The sequence below is a fragment of the Dermochelys coriacea genome, chromosome 7, assembly GCF_009764565.3.
Source record: "Dermochelys coriacea isolate rDerCor1 chromosome 7, rDerCor1.pri.v4, whole genome shotgun sequence".
Lineage (NCBI taxonomy): Eukaryota > Metazoa > Chordata > Testudines > Dermochelyidae > Dermochelys > Dermochelys coriacea.
Window position 1 is genome coordinate 47,760,711 of NC_050074.1, and position 22,850 is coordinate 47,783,560.

Genomic DNA, 22,850 nt, shown 5'->3' on the forward strand with positions numbered 1-22,850 from the left:
CAAAGACAGCCAAACAGGAAATGGTGTTGATGGTTCAGCAGATTGCTTTATCGCTGTCTCAGGAGGACAAGTGTGATACCCTAGTGTGGTGTTGTGGAAGGGGAGTTGCTGTGTGCCTGAAGGGGTGCTGTCTCAGGAAAATAAGGTCCTGACTGTACTGAGCCAAATTCTAGTTTGAATAATTTTCATCTGCCTCCTTAAATTTCTGCTCCTGTTTAAGTGGGTGCAGATTGTGTCTTTACTGCCTGGTCCTAAAACTCTTGTATACAGAATGGCAGCTGCATTTTGGAGGTGATATCTGTAGGAGTAAAGTCTGAAGTTGTCTAAAGCATTTGAAGGTTGTGAGAGGTGCAGTATGAATCAATAAATAAATCCAAATTCAGTAATCAAAACATGGAATATTCTGAATTACGTATGGAATATTTTTGGCCAATCTTGTGAATGAAGCCAGCGCTGTCCTCATTTGGGTCACAGCAATGAAACATGTCATTGTCACAGCCTCATTCCTTTTATTCCCACTTTCTCTGCTGTTACTGTACTTGGACTTAGTATTTCAGGATTGATGACCTGTATATAGTGTGGTGATTGGATTGGTGGCCTGGGCTAACAGTTAATTTTGAACTCTGAGCATGACCCTGAAGTGTGTGTGCAGATCTTAGCTGTTGGTGGGGAAAATGGCTTGACATGTTGTATAGCCCTATTTGTTGAAAATGCTCAAGTTGCTTGTCCTGGTTATGCTTCTGGAAAATGAGAGCAGTGTGATACCACGGGTTCTGTCAATCCATGGCTTAGCAGGATGGATGTGCCTGGGAAACACTTTGCAACTTGACCTTGACTTTGAAAAACCCATGCAAAGACCATCGTGCCAAATTCATCTCTGGCCTTTCTCTACTTGCTTCAGTGGAATCCCCCTGGGGGGATAAACTTGACCCATTTTGTTCTGTGCTATCTTGTGGCCATTCCTATTTTCCCACCACCTGTTTTTTTCAGTATAGATATATGGGGGCTCTTGTGATTTGTATGACTTCGGTGAAAGGTGGCTGGTTGTCAGCCCTGCCTGCAGTAGGCTCTGTTAGTGACATGGCCTGATCCCCAATGGAGGTGCAGCTATTTACACCAGCTAAAGAGTTGATTTCTATGACTTAGTCCTGCCCTTTTGGGTGTGTGTATAGTTTATATTTTCAGGTCCCATTTCATTTTTTCCCTCTCTGCTGAAGTATGGCTAATGTAGTGCCCATCTTTAAAAAAGGGAAGAAGGAGGATCCTGGGAACTACAGGCCGGTCAGCCTCACCTCAGTCCCTGGAAAAATCATGGAGCAGGTCCTCAAAGAATCAATCCTGAAGCACTTAGAGGAGAGGAAAGTGATCAGGAACAGTCAGCATGGATTCACCAAGGGAAGGTCATGCCTGACTAATCTAATCGCCTTTTATGATGAGATTACTGGTTCTGTGGATGAAGGGAAAGCAGTGGATGTATTGTTTCTTGACTTTAGCAAAGCTTTTGACACGGTCTCCCACAGCATTCTTGTCAGCAAGTTAAGGAAGTATGGGCTGGATGAATGCACTATAAGGTGGGTAGAAAGCTGGCTAGATTGTCGGGCTCAACGGGTAGTGATCAATGGCTCCATGTCTAGTTGGCAGCCGGTGTCAAGTGGAGTGCCCCAGGGGTCGGTCCTGGGGCCCGTTTTGTTCAATATCTTCATAAATGATCTGGAGGATGGTGTGGATTGCACTCTCAGCAAATTTGCGGATGATACTAAACTGGGAGGAGTGGTAGATACGCTGGAGGGGAGGGATAGGATACAGAAGGACCTAGACAAATTGGAAGATTGGGCCAAAAGAAATCTAATGAGGTTCAATAAGGATAAGTGCAGGGTCCTGCACTTAGGATGGAAGAATCCAATGCACCGCTACAGACTAGGGACCGAATGGCTCGGCAGCAGTTCTGCGGAAAAGGACCTAGGGGTGACAGTGGATGAGAAGCTGGATATGAGTCAGCAGTGTGCCCTTGTTGCCAAGAAGGCCAATGGCATTTTGGGATGTATAAGTAGGGGCATAGCGAGCAGATCAAGGGACGTGATCGTTCCCCTCTATTCGACACTGGTGAGGCCTCATCTGGAGTACTGTGTCCAGTTTTGGGCCCCACACTACAAGAAGGATGTGGATAAATTGGAAAGAGTACAGCGAAGGGCAACAAAAATGATTAGGGGTCTAGAGCACATGACTTATGAGGAGAGGCTGAGGGAGCTGGGATTGTTTAGTCTGCAGAAGAGAAGAATGAGGGGGGATTTGATAGCTGCTTTCAACTACCTGAAAGGGGGTTTCAAAGAGGATGGCTCTAGACTGTTCTCAATGGTAGCAGATGACAGAACGAGGAGTAATGGTCTCAAGTTGCAATGGGGGAGGTTTAGATTGGATATTAGGAAAAACTTTTTCACTAAGAGGGTGGTGAAACACTGGAATGCGTTACCTAGGGAGGTGGTAGAATCTCCTTCCTTAGAGGTTTTTAAGGTCAGGCTTGACAAAGCCCTGGCTAGGATGATTTAACTGGGACTTGGTCCTGCTTTGAGCAGGGGGTTGGACTAGATGACCTTCTGGGGTCCCTTCCAACCCTAATATTCTATGATTCTATGAGCACCTAGGTGTCTTTCTCCTCTCAGGTGTACATCCTTGGTTCCCTCCCCATGCCTTTTTCTTCCTTTTAGTGTGTTTTTTTAATAACGTTTGTACTTCACCTGAGCTAGTTGTTGTTCATTTTGAAACAGAGGCATGAGTTGACATGACAAGGTCAGGCAGTAAGTCAATAGCAGATCTAGGAATAGAACTCGGGTCATATAATTCCCAGATATCTGCTCCTCTCAATGGACGAAGCACCTTCTCTTGGAGTCAGTGCATCTCGTTCTATATACTGATGTTCTGAGAGTAGAGACATGGCCAGGAGAGTTTGACCTCTAAGGAAGAATCCCTCTTTCCCTGTCTTGGGGTGGTTGGGAATTGTCCTTGGGGGACAGACTCTGGGAAGTGCTTTGGCACCAAAGCGAGGAGCTTAATGTATGCTTGAACAGGGCTGTTTCTCTGAGGAGTTGAGAGAAGAGTTGGAGGAATTGCTGCCAATTGCTCAATGTGCCATAACATCAGGTGTTTGAAAATTAAAGGGGTGCATTCTCCAGCATAATCCATAGTAAGTTTGGCTGCTTGTACTGTGGAAATTATGGCCAGGCAACGGTCCCAAGAAAGTGCTCTTTTAAAATTACATTTTTATGCTGACAGTGCACCAACTTCTTACTAGGTGCTCGCTGGCGCTCTCTCTGTATAAGGCTTGTGTATCTTGGCTCCTAAAGGCAGAGCTAGCTCTTGGGGGAGCCTCAGCACAACTCCTCTCATATCCCACAAATATTTACCCCTTAGCATGTCTCCCACGATCTCATCTGAACATTTCCAACTGGGGGTGGAAGTATGTATGTTGGAGGGAGGGAGAGAGAGAATTCTAGAGGCCATTAGCCTGGGTAATTTACATGCTTCTTGAGCCTGCGCCTAGGGAAATATATTTCACAGGTAATTTCAAATCTCTTGGCGTGTGGAAGAAGTCATTATTCTAAATAGAAAGGGGTTGATGATGTCATAAGACCCATCAAGAGTGCCACATTAAAAACTGGTTTTATCTTCTAGGGAAAAAAAATTTAAAAAAAAAACCAACTCTGGATATTCTCTGCACAAGCTTTTCGGTTGCCTGCAAACATGAGTTTGATTTCATAAATGAATATTGGCATCTAAAACAAAAATGTGAGTTATCTTCGGTTCTCCGGTTTTGTTTGTGTGTGTGTGTGTGTGTGTGTGTGTGTGTGTGTGTGTGAGAGAGAGTGTTGGTAAGCACGGCAAGTGCCTTGGGGTGTCACTCTCTGTGGGAGCATCCTTCCTTCTGAATTGATTACTGCCTCCTTGTGCTGCAAGTAAAGGTATGCCTACTCTTGCTATATTTAAGCTAGCTAGCATGGATAACAACAGTAGTGTAGATGTAGCAGCATGGGCTTCAGAGCTGCCCAAGTACAAGCACACTGGGTACATTCTCCGGTTGCTAGCTCGTGCTGCAACATCTACGCTATTGTTGTTACCTGTGCTTGATAGATTAAAGTTAGCAGGGGTATGCCTATCCAGGCTACAGTCACACCTTCACTTGCAGTGTAAATGTACCCTTTTGAGGCTTGAGCACAGAACTCGGAGTCTGGAATTCCTGAGTTCTAGTCCTGGTTCTGCCTTTGACTGGCTGTGTGGAAATAGAAGCATAGAAGATGTGGGTTAGAAGAGACCCCAGGAGGTCATCTAGTCGAATCCCCTGCTCAAAGCAGGACCAATCCCCAACTAAATCATCCCAGCCAGGGCTTTGTCAAGCTGGGCCTTAAAAACCTCTAAGGATGGAGATTCCACCACCTCCCTAGGTAATCCATTCCAGTGCCTCATCACCCTCCTAGTGAAAGTGTTTTCTAATATCCAACCTAGACCTTCCCACTGAAACTTGAGACCATTAGTCCTTGTTCTGTCATCTGCCACCACTGAGAACAGCTTAGCTCCATCATCTTTGGAACCCCCTTTCAGGTAGTTGAAGGCTGCTGTCACATTTCCCCCTTCACTCTTCACTTCTGCAGACTAAACAAACCCAGTTCCCTTAGCCTCTCCTCGTAAGTTATGTGCCCCAGCCCCCAATTCTTTTCTTTGCCCTCCGCTGCACTCTCCAATTTGTCCACATCCCTTCTGTAGTGGGGGGACCAAAATGGGACACACTACTCCAGGTGTGGCCTCACCAGTACCGAATAGAGGGGAATAATCACTTCCCTCAATCTGCTGGCAATGCTCCTACTAATACGGCCCAATATGCTGTTTGCCTTCTTGGCAACAAGGGCACACTGCTGATTCATATGCAGCTTCTCATCCACTGTAATCCCCAGGTCCTTTTCTGCAGAACTGCTGCTTAGCCAGTCGGTCCCCAGCCTGTAGCGGTGCATGGGATTCTTCCTTCCTCAGTGCAGGACTCTGCACTTGTCCTTGTTGAACCTCCTCAGATTTTTTTTTTTTGGCCCAATCCTCCAATTTGTCTAGGTCACTTTGGACCCTATCCCTACCCTCCAGCATATCTACCTCTTCTTCCCTCCCCCCCCCCCAGTTTAGTGTCATCTGCAAACTTGCTGAGGGTGCAATTCATCCCATCATCCAGATCACGAATAAAGATGTTGAACAAAAACAGCCCCAGGACTGACGCCTATGGTCCCAGGGGTCAGTCAGTCCTGGGGCTGGTTTTGTTCACTGACTCCATGGGTGCTCTGGGGCAAGAGCATCAACGGGGAAAAATTTGTGGGTGCTCTTTACCCACCGGCAGCCAAACTCCCCTCAGCACCTGCCCCGCACCTTCTCCTCCTCCTTCCTGCCCTGAGTGCCTCACGTCCCTGCTCCTCCGCCTACCTCCCAGTGCTTCCCGCCTGGACACTGCCAAACAGCTGTTTGCTCCACTGTTTGCACTTAGCAAGCTCCAGGAGTGGGGGAGGAGCGAGAAAGGGGCCAAATTTTAAGCATTAGCTGGTCACAGACCCCCCAACTCAAGCACATGGCTCACTTCACAGGGCGACAACACAAACGGATACAATCTAGTTTCCCTTCTGTGGCAACACAAAACCCAGCTTAACCTATGAGGCCTGGGGAAGAACTATATCGGTGCTACAGCTGGTCTTTTATTTTGAAGGAGCCGCTCTCCTGTACATTTTAGAGCTTAGGCACAGTGAAGCCAACGCTGAGGAAGAAGGGGACAAGGCAGGGAGAAAAGGTAAAGTTGTGTCCGCTTCTCCCAAACACCTCAGCAGCATTAAACAGGTGATGCAACCACAGCCCTGCCTTGATTCTGATCTGCCAGACCCCCTCTGGGGCTGCTTAAGGATTCTGGCTGAGTGACATTTACAAAGGAAGAACCGTTGGACAACCTTGTCACAGAGCTGGTCAGCATTAACTAGGCCATCCCCATAACACACAGGTGATTATTTTCCTTTTTCCAATCGTCCAGGACCTCCCCTGACCTGGGCAAGTTACTTAACCCCTGTGCCTCAGTGTTCCCTCTCTGTAAAAACGGGGAGAATATAATGCCCATATTTTTAAAAAAAAAAAAAAAAAAAGGGAAGAAAGAGAACCCGGAGAACTAGACTGGTCAGCCTCACTTCAGTCCCCGACAAAATCATGGAGCAGTTCCTCAAGGAAACCATTCTGAAGCACTTTGAGGTGAGGAAGGTGCCCAGGAACAGTCAACATGGATTCACCAAGGGCAAGTCACGCCTGACCAACCTGATTGCCTTCTGTGATGAGATAACTGGCTCTGTGGATATGTGGAAAGTTGTGGATGAGCTATATCTTGACTTTAGCAAAGCTTTCGATACCGTCTCCGACAGTATTCTTGCCAGCAGTTGAAGTATGCGCTGGATGAATAGACTATAAGGTGGACAGAAAGCTGGCTAGATTGTTGGGTTCAGTGGGTAGTGATCAGTGGCTTGATGTCTAGTTGGCAGTTGAGTGCCCCAGGCATAGGTGCCAACTTCCCCTCTTTCCCCTGAGTGCTTGACCTCCACCCCCACTCCACCCCTTCCATGAGACCCTGCCCCACCCTTCCCACCGCTGCCCTGCCCCCATTCCAACCCCTTCCCCAAAGTTCCCCGTCCCAACTCTGCCCCCTCCCTGCACCTATTCCAACTCCTTCCCCAAATCCCCGGCCCCACCTCTTCCTTGCCTCCTCCCCTGAGCGCGCCACGTTCCTGCTCCTCCCCCCTCCCGGAGCTTGCTAAGCGCCTCCAAACAGCTGTTCGGCAGCGGCCGGGCGGGAAGCACTGGGAGGTAGGCGGAGGAGCAAGGATGTGGCGTGCTCGGGCGGGGGGAGAGGGAGAAGGAGTGGGGCAGGTGCTGAGGGGAGTTTGGCTGCCGGTGGGTGCAGAGCATCCACTAATTTTTCCCTGTTGATGCTCCAGCCCCAGAGCACCGACGAGTCAGCGAACAAAACTGGCCCCAGGACTGACCACTGATCAGAACATCGTTAGGAGATGATCTGGCATCCTTTGTCACCAGAGCCCAGACACAGAGCATCTGAGTTCTTGCTAACTGGCTGTGTTGGTCTGATTGCTTTGCTAGTTCTCCAAGTTGTGGAGCATGTGCTTTGGTCCCCAGCTGGGTGCTGGAATCCCATGGGCTGCTTTATGGAAGCTGGGACTGCTCTCCTTTGGGCACCTTTGCTTTCCATCTGATGTTCCTTTCCTGGAACAAACGAGAATTGCAATGATCTCCCCGACCCCTGTCTGCCTCCCAAAAGAGCCATGAATTATACACAATAAACAAATAACCCAGTGTGTCTGTCATTACATCATAAAGTCAGTTAATAATTCATGCTGCTCGCAGAAGCTTTGCTAGACCTGCTCTCGCCTTACACCGGGGAATGGGATCTCTTCAACCCCATCATTCTCATCATGGCTGAAAGGCATTGTAGCAGCTGAGAGAGTGGTGAAACAGCCGAGATAGTGGCGGCACAGAGGGAGGTATTAATGTAAACCATTGTGCACCTAGCTGATTGCATGGTGATGTGTGGACGTTGTCAGTCACAAGAGCTTGATGGGGAGTGAAAGTTACAAGAGGATTTGTTGGGTGAACTTCCTTCAGGCAATAAATAGGCAATAAATATAAAACTGACACCTATTTACTTAAAGCAGTATCTTGCAGCTCTTCAGTTCTGTTACAGGCTTTAAGAGTTCAAGGGTGTGGTTCCAGTCTCACTGTAAAACATTAGAAACCTGGTGTAACTCCACCAACTTCTGTACAGTTACTCCTGATTTATACTAGTGTAGGTGTGATCAAGGATTTTGGAAAGAGGGGAGAGAGAGAGAGAGAGAACCTTTATCTAGCAGTTAGTCAGCTGGACTTGCTGTTTTGGCATTGGTTTAACTTCTCCGTACCTTGGCTGAGGATGACCTGCCTTGCACCTCACTGCATGATTCTGCTCTCACTTAAACAACTGTAACCCAGTGTTGCTACAGCATCAGACTCGGGCTCTGAGAGTCTGTGAGGCTTAGTCCTTTCATGGTTAAAAAGGACTTTGGGATCCTCAGGTGGAAGAGTTCCAAAATAATCTTGCTAAAATTCCGGTGCTCTTCATGTGATGGCTGCATTTTTCTGAATGGTCATGTAATGAAGAAACCCACTCTTGAGATGGATAGTGACTGGTTTGGGGAGCCCCATGCTGCAATTTTCCTCCCCTCTGCCTCACTGTCTGCAAAAGAGATTTCTTGTGGTGTGCTTTACTGTTTGGTTTTTATTACCAGGGCAGTGGGAGTGTGTGTGAGTTGATAAAGGGATACATCAATCTTGCGGGGACCCTTCGCAGTACCATTAAGTATGGTATTTGCTACATTTGACCAATTAACTTATCCTCTTTCTATTGGCCAGACATCTATAATAAGCTCATGAAAGCTTATGCTCAAATAAATTTTAGTCTCTAAGGTGCCACAAGTACTCCTTTTCTTTTTACAAATAGCATGTGTCATAATCATACAGCTAAGGGTAGCCTAGAATTCCTCTTTACCTGTAAGAGGTTAAGAAGCTCAGATAACTTGGTTGGCACCTGACCAAAAGGACCAAAGGGGAAAGAAGATGCTTTCAAATCTGGGGAGGGGGAGGCTTTGTTTGTGCTTTTTGTTGGGTGTTCTCTCTCCTGGGACTGAGAGGGGCCAGGCTGAAATCCATCTCCTCCAACCAATCCTGAACCAGTCACTAATATTACAAAAATAGTAAGTAAAGCCAGGCAAGGCTTGTTAGATTATCTTTTGTTTTAGCTTGTGAATTTTCCGTTTGCTAGAAGGTGGTTTATTCCTGTTTTTTGTAACTTTGAACTAAGCCTAGGGGGAGTTCCTCTGTGTTTGTGAATCTTTTGTTACCCTGTAAAGTTATCTTCCATCCTGGTTTTACAAAGGTGATTCTTTTATCTTTTCTTTAAATAAAATTCTTCTTTTAAGAACTTGATTGATTTTCAGTGTCCTAAGACCCGGGGGGATTGATCTGTGCTCACTTTGTAACCAATTGGTTAGGATATTATTCTCGGACCTCCCCAGGAAAGGGAGTGTAAGGGCTTGGGGGGGATATTTTGGGGGAGATAGGGCTCCAAGTGGCCATCCCTGAACGTTTGTTTAATTACTTGGTGGTGGCAGCATATCGTCCAAGGACAAAAGAGATTTGAACCTTGGGGAATTTTTAACCTAAGCTGGTAGAAATAAGCTTAGGGGGTTGTTTATGTGGGTCCCCACATCTGTACCCCAGAGTTCAGTGTGGGGCGGGAAACCTGACAGCATGATTTTTGCAAACCTTTTAAAATTTATTTACTGAATTATCCTTTGGCCTCCAACTTCTCTTCAAAAAAACTGGTTGTGAGTATTTTATATGCAAAGTTTGAAATTCAAGGTATTTTGACAGGACCATTGATCACATGGTATTATCTGTTTGCTGATTGGTGGATTGTAACTCTTAGATGACAAACACTTGGGTTTTCAGGTTCAAAACTCATTTTCCGGGAATATTCTCTCATATTCCCCATAAAATTGGCTATTTCTGTGAACATTCTTGCCAGTTATACTTGTTCACTAGACTATTTGTGGTAAACAAATGGAGCACAAATTCAAGAGCGTTTGTTACAAAACGTAATCTAGTATTTGCGGCATTTTGTTCACATCGTTTGTCCCAGTCTAGGTTGCAGGCCAATAAAGTCACCTCCCCAAATTATCCCTCTGATTTTGATTTACTTATTTATTATTACACAGAGGTCTGGAGGACCCAACTGAGATCAAGGCCCCTCTGTGTTAGGTACTGTACACACATGCATTAAGAGACTGTCTGCTGCGGTGAGCTGACAAGACTGAGTGGGAGGGGAAAACAAAGGCACAGAGAGGGGACGTGACATGGCCGAGGTGACACAGCACGTCAGTGGAAGACCTGGGAATCCCAGTCCAGGGTTCTATCTATCCGACCATCCTATCTTCTTAATAGATCTTTCTTCCATTGGATTTCTGAAATGTTTCTCTCCTTCATCCCCCTCCAAGGTGCTTTATTGTGGGGTGATAGTGGGTGAGTAACATCTTGAGGGAGGGGGTGTGTGTGTGAGAATTGTCTAGGTATTTTCTCGCCCTTATTCCTGATAAGCACCTGTGCACATACATGAAATTAACAGGGAGTCATGAAAATGACCGTGTAGCAGGTTTGAAAATGACTGGCAGAGTGGCCAGCAATTTCTGTGGCTGTTCTGTTACAAACCAGTACTCTCCAGAAGTCCTGTTCAACAACAACAAAGGTTGGGTCGTATTTTTTTTTTTTTTTTTGGCCGGTAAATACTGGCTTATATAGGGCTTCCCCTTTCAGATATATAAGAAATGAAGAATGCACACACATGTGAAGGTAGTTAGAGAATTAAGCATTTTGAAGAATAAGCCAATTAAAAGGGAAAGTTCCTGCACAGCAAAAATTAGACGACACTATAATTAATAACCTTATTAAATAGTGATATTTGGGCATTGAACCAAAACACAGGAATCGGAGTGAAGCATTCTTGGATGAACACACAGCATTAAGTGTGTGTGCTTGTACAGAACACTTTCTGTATAATCCATTGAGCCCTAGGGGAGCATATCCTCTCAAGTTGTTTTTTCCCCCTTGTCCTTTGACATTCTTGAGACCACTAACAAATGGAATTGACCTGTCTCGGTGGCTTGCTTGTGACTGAGGGCTGCTGTGCAGAAAAGACCAGCACTAAGGAATGCAGTCCGTTACATGCAGAAATTGGGGGGTGGCCCCTTGGGCCAAGGAAGGGGTGATCCCTGACTCCATGGGAATTCTCATTCCGTTCCCAACGAACCCCCCCAGGAATGGTGGTGGTGACAGCTGCTCAGACGTATTAACCAAAGTCTTCCGAGGAGGTATGGGACCTTGAGAAGGGGGACTGGCTTGTGTAAAACAGGGAATTTGCCCTGGGTCCAAACCAGGTATGTCCAGAATAGGAGAGCAGTCAGAAAAGAGATCCACCTCCTTTCTGCAAGAATGTATGTGCAGGTGCAAACTTCTCTGGCTCCCATATGGCGCAGGTTGGACTGCAGCACAGGATGCGTGTGCTAGTAAATATTTTTGACTTGCAGGTTTTTTTTAAATGTTTTATCTCCTCTTTAAACAAAAAATCAAATATGCAGATTATGAAATCAATTAACATTTTTAAAGCTTCCTTTGAGGAGACCATGACAAAGGACTTAGTTGCTCTTTTTTTTTTAAAGATTTCTTTATTTTCTTTGTTACAAATTGTACAGCAAGTTATAAATTGTGCAGATGGAAGTAGGGGGAGAATCACCAAATACACAAATGACTTTTTTCGAGTGCCAAGGGAACTTGAATTTACACATTGCAGCCACACATGGTCAAGGGTTTGCTTTTAGCGGGGACTGAGGTAAGCTGTGCAGGATAGTCTTTAAAGGGGGCAGAGCTTAGGACAATGAGGCAGCCTCACTATGGAATGCTGGTGCCTATCTAGCTACTTCCTCAGTTGTGACCCAAAACTCCTGTCTTTGGGACATCCTCCTCTGCCATATTAATTCACTAGAGAAGGATACTTCAGGTTTCTGCAGCTGGAATTACATTTAGGAAAAGGCTTTAGCACATAGTTGGAAATGGGGCCTTGTCACTGGTAATGCATCTGTGTCAATAGTATCCCAGTAAGTGCAACGGCCTTGCTGTTTGCTTTATATTTTATTTATAAATGCCATTTCACAAGAGCGGTAAGACACTCCGGGCTGAGCATTTTGAGGAATTATTGCTCGTCGAGCCCCGTAACGCCACCTGAGGCATGCAATAATGGCCTAGAGACGCAATGACAGTCATGTCTTATTGCTTACAGCTTCCATACCAGAGTTGCTTCAAAGTAAAATCTCTATGTGCATAATGGCATATCGGTTTCTTTGCCCTTTTCATCCTTGCTCTAATCCCTTTTTTAAAATTTCAAGTGGAACAATCACAGAAACAGGAGGTCAACTGCGACAGAAGAATAGTAATATATTTTTAAATGTTACTTTCTTACTCAGAACATGGCAAGTGGTGGGTGAAGAGGTGATGCCAAATTCTAGGATGTGCCTGGCCTTGAACATTCCTGGTCACCAGAATCGCTGGCCCCAAATATTATAGTGATGACTGCATTTAGAAATCCATAGATATAAACCAGGTCTACACTACAAACTTTTGCTGGTGTAGTAATGTCGTGTAGGACTGTGATTATTTTTCTCTGACCGTTCAATACTGACAGAAGCCCTAGTGTATTCAGTTATATTTGCAAAAAAGTCATTTTGCTGGTATAGCCTGTTTTTGTTCAGAGAACTGGCGTAAGCACTCTTTTTTCCCCCCCCAATAAGTTGCATCCACACTAGGAGAGTTTGTTGGTATAACTATACTGGCAAACCTTCTGTAGTGTAAGCCCACTGGTTCTCAACCTTCCCAGACAAATGTACCCCTTTCAGGAGTCTGATTTGTCTTGCATACCCCATGTTTCACTTAACTTTAAAACTACTTGCTTACAAAATCAGGCACAAAAATATAACTGTCACAGTAAAGTATTACTGAAAAATTGCTTACTTTCTCATTTTTACTATATAATTATAAAAATAAATTGTGACCTCCCAGGTTAAGAAACACTGATATAGTATTTGGAGCAGTATAAACAAGTCTTTGTCTGTATGAAATTTTAGTTTACAGTCTTCGCTAGTGCTTTTTATGTAGCCTGTTGAAAAACTAGGCAAACATCTAGATGAGTTGCTGTACCCACCCCAGGAATACACGTACCCCTTGACAACCACTGGTGCAGGCTAGGCCAGAGATACTTGGATATGGAAATGCCGGTCATGGCTCCAGAGGTAAGGCTCTGTTGAGTTTTCCATTTGAAACAAAATTCCAACCTTTTTTTTTTCTTATGCATGTCCTCCCGAAAATGACAGCGCTTATTGTTTGGGCACAGAATGAATTTTCTGTGGATTTAAGTAACTTGGTTAGTTAATTTGAGTTAAAATTAATTTAAAAATTAAGAAAATGAGCACCCCATTTCAGTTTTCTGTGTGTATGTCTTGAATGATCTTAACAGAATAATGTAGATGCCTCAAACTTCCCATATATTTAGAACGGTCTGAAATCTTGTGCCTTGATGGCACTTGAAGACTTTTTTTTTCTTTTTTTCTTAAGGATTAATGGATCCTGGACTAGATGGGCTATAGGTTTCGTCTGATATGGCAAATCCAATGTTCCTAGAGAGAGATGGGATGGACAGATGCTGTAGGCAGCTAGAAATCAGTGAAAGATGCCAGCTGTGTAAGCTCCTTGAAGGGCTTCTAGAATTTGTGACTCTCCATCTTGAAAACAGCTGTCCAGGTGGCTTTCCTGTCTGCTCTCTGCTTCTCAGAGAAAATGTGTCTGCTGCTTTCTTGCCCATCTGCTCCCCTGCCTGCCTTCTCCTCCTCCTACCAAGCTCCTGAGGGCAAAAATCATAGCGTCACCTGCTTTAGAACATTAGACCAGTTTAATCATAGAGATGGGATTTTCAGCATGATTAATTCTGTAAGCTTGGATTGCGCAGCTATACCAGCCTTCTGTTGGCAGCCTCCTGTGTAACATTAACAATTGGCCAGAGCGCCACCTGCATGAATAATATTGGTATCTGCCGGACCAGATTCCTGTCCTCCTTAGGTGCCTCCACTCCAGGTGTTTACAAGTAGTGCTTCTGCTCTGAAAGAGAAGCTGTGTATGTTGGGGGGGACGTTGGGGGGGTTTCCTATGTGGAATTTATGCCTAATGGAAATACGTACTGTCCTAAGACTGACAATCATTAGACTGTAAAATACAGTACTACAATCCTCTCATAAGTTGGGTTTCCCCATCTCTTGTCCTTGTGAAGAAGTTAGTTTGGTTCAGTGGCAGCAGGGCTGTAGCTTGTGTGCATAAAGCCCTGATCTGGGGGAATTTTCCTGAATTTAAAATGAGCCAAGGCTGATAGTTCTCTTGCTTTCTGCCCTCTCCACTCCATGATCCTACTTACTGTGAGGCTGGCTTCCTACTTTCCACTATTGGCCTCAGTTTCGTCTACTCGTCTTTGGCTCCTTTTTCCGATGCAGCACTTAGAGATAAAAGGTGCCATGGGAATAGCACTGAAAATAATAATAATTGGGATGTTAACAAGCCAGCAACACTTTTCCAGGCCAGGTGGGAGACTTGACATTTGCATGGCCAGGAATTAAAGAAGTCAGGGAAGCTCGTTAAAAGCAGAAGAGGATTAAAAGATGTGGATTTGAGGAGGGTTTTTTGTTTGTTACAACTAAAAATACATTTTTTTTTTTTTTGAAGTGGAGGAGGGAGTATGGAGTGTGCTGTGGGCAGATGCAGGCTTGCCAGCAATGGGAACTCTTGCCGTAAAGTGATCTGTACATAGGAGTGACACTGTGTAGTCCATGCTGCAGCTTCCCATCCTATTCCGGTCAAGTAACTCAAGAGGCAGCTTTGCCAATAACATCTCCTTAGACCTGGCAGCACCACTTCTTATGGGAGTGAGAAATATTAGGGCTGCTTATTAGGCTCCCAAATGTGTCAAATACTTTGCCGTCATATAAATTAATGTTGGGAAAGCCCTGTTATAGCCTCTTGTCCATTCCCTAGCTGGGCCAGGGCATAGTCCCCTGCTGGAGGACATGGCTGATCCTGAACTGGTTCTATGGGTGCTCTTGCCAAACAGCCCTGCAGGAGCGATAAGCTGTTCTCCATAGCAAGAGCCAAGCACTGAACCACCCAGGCCTTGAATAGTCCCTTTGGGATTGCACAATTATCTGTCTCTCGTGCTTAGTAAAAGAGGCACTTTGAAATTTCTGTTTTGCCTACCCACCCCTTCCCCTTTCCTCTGTGTGTAAACTTAAGTCCTGAAGCTCCAGCCTTAAGTCTAAGGGCAGATGTTTTTGGTATTCTGCCCGCATCTGGCGCTGCAGAAACAGAGTGCAGTAAACTTAGCAGTGGGCACCGATTTCCTCCCTCCCCCTTCCGTTATCCTGTTGATCTACTAAGTGTCAGGGCTCTGATTCTCTCTTTCTCTCTCTTCCCTCCCCCCCCCTTGCAGGATGCAGTACTGGGCCAGGAGGCTGGAGCAGGAGATTGATGGAGTGATGAGACTATTCGGTGGTGTCCAGCAGCTCAGAGGGGTAAGCTGTCTCTCTTGCCCTCTGTTTCCTTCCTTGTGGCACGGAGCAGCTCTCCTATTCTAGAGAAGCTGCCTGCGTGAACACTTGTAATAAGTCACCGTCTTTCTGCGCGCAGGGTTACAGCTGCCTGTGCCTCTGGGTGATAGTCAATTTGATGCATTTATCAAGTGTGCATGTGTGTTTTGTATCCATCTATGTGCGTTTCTATATGGCTGCACACAACTGTTATCTCAGCACCTTGTGTTCTTTCCCTGTACTGCACTGCATACACACACTAAATCCAGCTGTTTGTGCTGCCAAGGAGACACAGTGCTCATATTTGCCTTGTAAATTGAAATTGTCACTCTTAAAACAGGCTGCATTCTGAGAATAATCTGAGTGGTTGGTTTGCACCTAAATACCATAATGAAACATGGTGATTTTTAGTTGGCAAATAACAATCTGCTTCCGGCGTACAGGTGTTTACAAATAAAATACCATCGCAGATGCCCCTGTTTCCTCACTCCTCTGTTTCTCATTGTCAGCTAAGCTGAGAAGCCAGGGACTGTGGTCTGTAGCAGCAGAACTCCCTCCTCCTGGAAGTGATCCCTCCAAGTCCGAGTTGGGGTAGTGAAAAGGAAGCCTGCCCTATTTCTGCCCATGCTGTACTGGCACCGTGGAGACAGAGAGAGAGAGGACTTCAGCCTCTAGGTCTTCTCTCCCTCCTTTTCCCAACTCTTCCAACATCACTTTATTAGTTATTTTAAATGGAATAATCTGAAATAAATATTGAAACACTGGAGGTCTGAGGATCCTAAAGACATCAGGTTTTAAAATCATGCTGTTATTGGGACAGCTTTGCATATAGACAAGCTCTTAGATCAGAACTGGGCTCTTGGTGTTGAGCTCCCAGCACATCCTATATAGGGTTAGATATCTATATGGTTGGTTGCATGTGTGTGGAGACACAATGGACAACATGCTCTTCAGAAGAACACCTGGGAAGGACCTCTACTTAGTTCAACATTCATATAATTTATTCTCCTTTTGCTTTTTGCTCCCATGCATGTTAAATAGGTGCATCGGAATCCAAAATGAAATAGTCTTCTGTCTAATAAAAACATTAAGTTGCGTTCTACTTTATCAGCCCTTGTTTCCCATTGGCCAGTCGGTAAATTGCAGGTAAGGGTAATCACTTCCTTCTATTTAATTATTCTTGTGGCATAGGGTTCCCCAAGCTGTAACTGAATAGCACGGGATCAGTTGAAATCAGACAGACTAATAACTTTGGTATCTAGTGAAGTAGAAAGAGAGCAATTTGTACATGATTCTTATATCTGGTGACTGTACAAGCAAGTGGTGGGCTACTGACAACTTTTAACCTCATCCTACTGAATGTCTTGTTGTAATAGTAAAAGAATAGCCAAAGTTATCTATAGATTAACAAATGGGGGACCTGGTATGGTGCTTGAGGGTTGATTTCATAAGCAGAATTTAAAATGAATGACATCTACTCTAGAGGGCAGATTCCCAGCTGGTGCAAATCATTGACTTCAAACCTAGCTTCCTTTCATCCCAAAGAGCTTTACAAACTGTACACATATACAGTACTGTTGTCCACCAGTCAGTCTGGGATACAGTGTGGCGGCTGTTTAACAGCACAGAGCAGTTTTTAGGACAGGAAGTGAAAAGGGAGTACTGTATCCATTTGGGGATATTTAGGGAGCAGGAGCACATCATTGTTTAAACTTAGGGACTGACTAATGCTCCCTCTCTTGCAAAAAGTGCCATCTGGACAGGGCCTTGGGTTTGTCTCTCATCTGAAAGACACCACCTCCAGCAAAACACCACTCTAAACATGACAAAGACACTTTGGTTTGGGACTGACTCAGGCTTGGTCTACACTACGGGGTTAGGTCAAATTTAGCTGTATTAGGTCAGTTTTTAAAATGAATGCGTCCACACAACCAACCCCGTTCTGTCGACTTAAAGGGCTCTTAAAATCGACTTCTGTACTCCTCCCTGGCAAGGGGAGTAGCGCAAAAATCGACCTTGCTGGGTCGAATTTGGGATAGTGCAGATGTAAATCGACGGTATTGGCCTCCCGGAGCTATCCCAGAGTGTTCCGTTGTGACCGCTCTGGACAGCACTTTGAACTCCAATGCACTAGCCAGGTACACCGGAAAAGCCCCAGGAACTTTTGAATTTCATTTCCTGTTTGATCAGCGTGGTGAACTCAGCAGCACAGGTGACCATGCAGTCCCCCCAGAATCACATACGAGCTCCAGCATGAACCGAAAGTGAGACACTGGATCTGATTGTTGTATGGGGAGAAGCATCTGTGCAGGCAGAACTCCGATCAAAAAGAAGAAATGCAAATATATTTGCCAAAATCTCACAGGGCATGGTCCCTACAACAGGGACACACAGCAGTGCTGCATGAAAGTTAAGGAGCTGAGGCAAGCCTACCAAAAGACAAAGGAGGCAAACGGTCACTCCAGGTCAGAGCCCCATACATGCTGCTTCTATGATCAGCTGCATGCCATTCTAGGAGGGGACCCTACCAATAACCCACCACTGTCTGTGGACACCTGCAAAGGGGCGGGGGGGGGGAGTCTCACGTAACAGGGAGGAAGATTTTGTGGATGAGGAGGAGAATGCGCAGCAGGCAAGCGGTGAATCCGTTCTCCCCGGCAACCAGGACCTTTTCATCACCCTGGAGCCAATACCCTCCGAAGGCAGGATCCCGACCTTGAAGCTGGACAAGGCATCTCTGGTAACTACAGTACAGGGTTTAAAAGCAATAGTGTTTAATGTTTGATTTGCTCTGAAGAATTGGTTTGCATTTGCGGCTAGTACAGCTACTGGAAAAGTCTGTTCACATGTCTGGGGATGAAGCGGGAATCCTCCAGGGACATCTCCATGAAGCTCTCCTGGAGGTACTCTGAAAGTATTATGGAAACATTGCAGCACAAAGCATGGCAGTGAATGGTCCTGGGTTTTGGTTGCATTCAAGCAACATTCAGTCTATATCTTTCTGTGTTAGCCTCAGGAGAGATTTCAGAGTAGCAGCCGTGTTAGTCTGTATTCGCAAAAAGAAAAGGAGTACTTGTGGCACCTTAGAGACTAACAAATTTATTAGAGCATAAGCTTTCGTGAGCTACAGTTCACTTCATCGGATGCATTTGGTGCATTTTTTCCACCAAATGCATCTGATGAAGTGAGCTGTAGCTCACGAAAGCTTATGCTCTAATAAATTTGTTAGTCTCTAAGGTGCCACAAGTACTCCTTTTCTTTCCTCAGGAAAGAGATATCATTCATGGTCACCTGGTTGAAATAGGGAACAGTAAAAGGACCCCGTTCATGCTGGGCTGTTTGTGCTTGGCTAAAAGGGATAATCCCGGAGAATAGCCACGGGGTGGGGTTGGGGGGAGGTGTGTGCTGCACATCCACCCGAAAACCGCAGCCCATCCTTTTAAATGTGAAACCCAACCCATTGCTTGCTATGGGAAAGGATGGTGCTGCAGTTTGAAACCATTCCCACATGTTACGCGTAAGAAGCCAACCCTGCTTACCCTTTGCCTTACCAAGGCTGCAAGGAAACTGAATTCTGTTGCCTTAGCCGTGTGTGATGTGTCACCATACCGGCAGGTGCTCAATATAAAAGGCAAAATGCGACCTTGTACCTAAAGCACATGTGCTGTCTGCTGTGAATTGCTTGATTCACTGTGAAAGAGTCTCTCCCTTTTGTTCTCAGAAATGTATCATCTTAAATTTTACTCTTCCTTTTTATCTCCTCCCAGGTGCAAATGTTTCTAGGCTCCCCCTATCATCTCTGTCCCTGAGGCTATCGCAGATTAAAAGGCGAAAAAATGCACTCACGATGACATGTTTTCCGATCTCATGCAGTCCTCTTACACTGATAGGGCACAGCTGAATGCATGGAGGCATTCAGTGTTAGAGGCTAGGAAAGCATTAAGTGAGCGCGAAGAGCAGAGTTGGGAGCACGAAGATCAGAGGCAGGAGTCGATGCTAAGGCTAATGGGGGAGCAAATAGACATGATGAAGCATCTGGTGTAGCTGTAGGAAAGCCAACAAGAGCACAGACCCCAACTGCATCCATTGTAAACCACCTGACGACCTCCCCAAGTTCCATATCCTCCTCAACCAGATGCCCAAGAACTGGGGGGATGCTCCGGGCACCCAGCCACTCCACTCCAGAGGATGGTTCAAGCAACAGAAGGCTGTCATTCAAACAGTTTGCTTATTGTAGCCACACTACAAATCAATTTGGCCTTGTCCTTCCCTCCTTTCCCCCCCCCACCCCACCGGGGCTACCTTGTCAGTTATCTCCCATGTCAGTTATCTCCCTTTTTAAAAAAAAAAATTAATAAAGAATGCATGGTTTCAAATCAATAGTTACTTTATTTAGAAGGGGGCAGGGTGGTTGGCTTACAGGGAATTAAAATCAACAAAGGGGGAGGGTTTGCATCGAGGAGAAATACACACAACTGTCACACCGAAGCCTGGCCAGTCATGAAACTGGTTTTCAAAGCCTCTCTGATGTGCAGCTGTGCTCTTCTAATAGCCCTGGTGTCTGGCTGCTCAAAATCAGACACCAGGCAATTTGCCTCAACCTCCCACCCGGCCATAAACGTCTTCCCCCTTACTCTCACAGATATTATGGAGCACACAGCAAGAAGCAATCACAATGGGGAATGTTGGTTGCGCTGAGGTCTGACGTAGTCAGCAAACAGCGCCAGCGAGCTTTTAAATGTCTAAAGTCGCATTTTACTACCGTTCTGCACTTGCTCAGCCTATAGTTGAAGTGCTCCTTACTACTGTCCAGGCTGCCTGTGTACGGCTTCGTGAGCCATGACATTAAGGGGTAGGCTGGGTCCCCAAGGATAACTATTGGCATTTCAACATCCCCAATGGTAATTTTGTGGTCTGGGAAGTAAGTCCCTTCTTGCAGCTGCTCAAACAGCCCAGAGTTCCTAAAGATGCGAGCGTCATGCACCTTTCCCGGCCATCCCATGTTGATGTCAGTGAAACAACCCTTGTGATCCACCAGTGCTTGCAGCACCATTGAGAAGTACCCTTTATGTACTGGTGGGCACAGTGGTCTGGTGCCAAGATAGATATATGCGTTCTGTCTATTACCCCACCACAGTTAGGGAAACCCATTGCAGCAGAGCCATCCACTATGACCTGCACATTTCCCAGAGTCACTACCCTTGATAACAGAACATCAGTGATTGCATTGGCTACTTGGATCACAGCAGCCCCCACAGTAGATTTGCCCACTCCCAAATTGATTGTTGACTAGCAAGCTTCCGCAGGGCTATCGCCACTCGCTTCTCATCTGTCAGGGCAGCTCTCATCTTAGAATTCCTGCGCTTCAGGGTGGGGGGAAAGCAACTCACTGAGTTCCAGGAATGTGGCCTTACGCATGCAAAAGTTTCACAGCCACTGTGAATCATCCCATACCCGCAACACTATGCGGTCCCACAAGTCTGTGCTTGTTTGCTGGACCCAGAATCGGTATTCCACTGTATCAACCAGCCCCACTGCCACCATGATGTCCCAATTGCCACAACCTGTGCTTTCAGAAACATCTGTGTCCATGTCCTCATCAAAATAGTTCTTGTGCTGGTGTCTCTTAGCCTGGTCCTGCATATACTCCATATGTTCACAACAGTAGGGGTGAGCTGAGGGGCTCCATGCTTGCTGTGGTATGGCATCTGCAGGAGAGCAGAGTTGCAGCAGAAGCGGTGAATGATGGTGGATGCCACGAGAATAGATACTGATAGAGAATGACGAGACGACCTGCAAGGTGGATTCATGGCACCAGGAGAGCAGAGTTGCAGCAGAAGCGGTGGATGACAACACCATGGAGAAATTTGCTATTGAGACTGAGCTCATTTACAAGACCAGGCGAGCAGAGTTGCAGCGGAAGCAGTGGATGATGATGGTTAGCAGTCGTACTGCACCGTCTGCTGATGGCAGCACCCAGGATACAACAGCAGTGGTGACGGTGAGCTGAGCAGGCTCCATGCTTGCCGTGATATGGCGTCTGCACGGAAAAAAGGCATGGAATGATTGTCTGCCGTTGCTTTCACAGAAGGAGGGGCGACTGACAACATGAACCCAAAACCACCCGTGACAATGTTTTTGCCCCATCAGGCATTGGGAGCTTAACCCAGAATTCCAGTGGGTGGCGGAGACTGCAGGAACTGTGGGATAACTACCCACAGTGCACCTCTCCGTAAGTCGATGCTAGCCACGGCAGTGAGGACGCACTCCGCCAGCTTAATGCGCTTAGTGTGGACATACGCAATCGACTGTATAAAATCAATTTCTAAAAATTGACTTCTATAAAATAGACCTAATTTCATAGTGTAGACATACTCTCAGACAACAAGCGCACCAGCTGAATCACCATGAGTGGAGGGGAGAATGGAATAAAATTTTGTGAGAAGCTATGGGAACTGAAACTTGCATCTAAATGGAAATGGAGCTTGTAAAAAAAGGATTATGAGGCAGACGTAATTCCTTGTGAGACAGGTAGGGGGAAGAACGATGGAATGAGTACTGCTTTCAGTATTAGAGACTAGTTAAACTGTCTTCTGAGTGTGGGAAATCTGTAAACCAAAAGCAGAAAGAGATAAAACGTGGGGTTGGAGGTATTGGGGCTATTTCTGAGTCAGGACCCAGATTTGGATCTGAATGTTGTAGCTGTATAATGGGCTGAACCAAACAGGTGTTTGTCTAACCTGCTCTTTAAAAACCTCCAATAGCAGAGGTTCCACAACTTCCCGAGGCAATTTATTCCAGTGCCTAACTACCCTGACAGGAAGTTTTTCCTACTGTCCAATGTAAACCTTCCTTGCTGCAATTTTTAAGCCCATTGCTTCTTGTCCTGTCCTGAACAATTTTTCTCCCTTTTCCTTGTAACAAGCTTTTATGTATTGAAAACTGTTATTTCCCCTTTGTCTTCTCTTCTCCAGACTACACACGCCCAATTTTTTCAATCTATCCTCATAAGTCATGTTTTCTAGACCTTTCATTATTTTTGTTCTCCTCTGGGCTTTCTCCAATTTGTCAACACATTTCCTAAAATATTGTGCCCAGAACTGGACACACATACTCCAGTTGAGGCTGTATCCACACGGAATAGAGCGGAAGAATTACTACTTGACAACACTCCTGCTAATACATCCCATTATGATGTTCATGTTTTTGTTTTTGTTTTTTTGCAATAGCGTTGCATCATATTTAGTATGCTATGACCCCCAGATCCCTTTACACAAAACCCCTTTCTAGGCAGTCATTTCCCATTTTGTATGTGTGCAGCTGATTGCTCCTTTCTAAGTGGAGTACTTTGCATTTTGTCCTAATTGAATTTCATCCTATTTTCTTCAGGTCATTTCTCCAGTTTGTCCAGTTCGTTTTGAATATTAGTTCTACCTTCCAAAGCACTTGCATCCCCTCCCAGCTTGGTATCGTCCACAGGCTTTATAAGTGTATTCTCTCTCTCCCATTATCTAAACCATTGATGAAGGTATTGAACAGAACTGGGCCCAGAACTGATCCCTGCGGGACCCC

The 22,850-nt window shown here is 45.6% G+C and overlaps 1 protein-coding gene across 3 annotated transcripts in view; it reads left to right on the plus strand.

Annotated features, from left to right (window-relative positions):
• The window catches only part of CACNA2D2 (calcium voltage-gated channel auxiliary subunit alpha2delta 2), a 630,338-nt gene that overhangs the window by 10,975 nt on the left and 596,513 nt on the right, over window positions 1-22,850 (plus strand). For all 3 annotated transcript variants that reach the window (XM_038410728.2, XM_038410729.2, XM_038410731.2), the window contains exon 2: window positions 15,182-15,263. In XM_038410728.2, coding sequence (XP_038266656.1) covers window positions 15,182-15,263 — 82 coding nt within the window. The remainder of the gene's footprint in view (window positions 1-15,181; window positions 15,264-22,850) is intronic.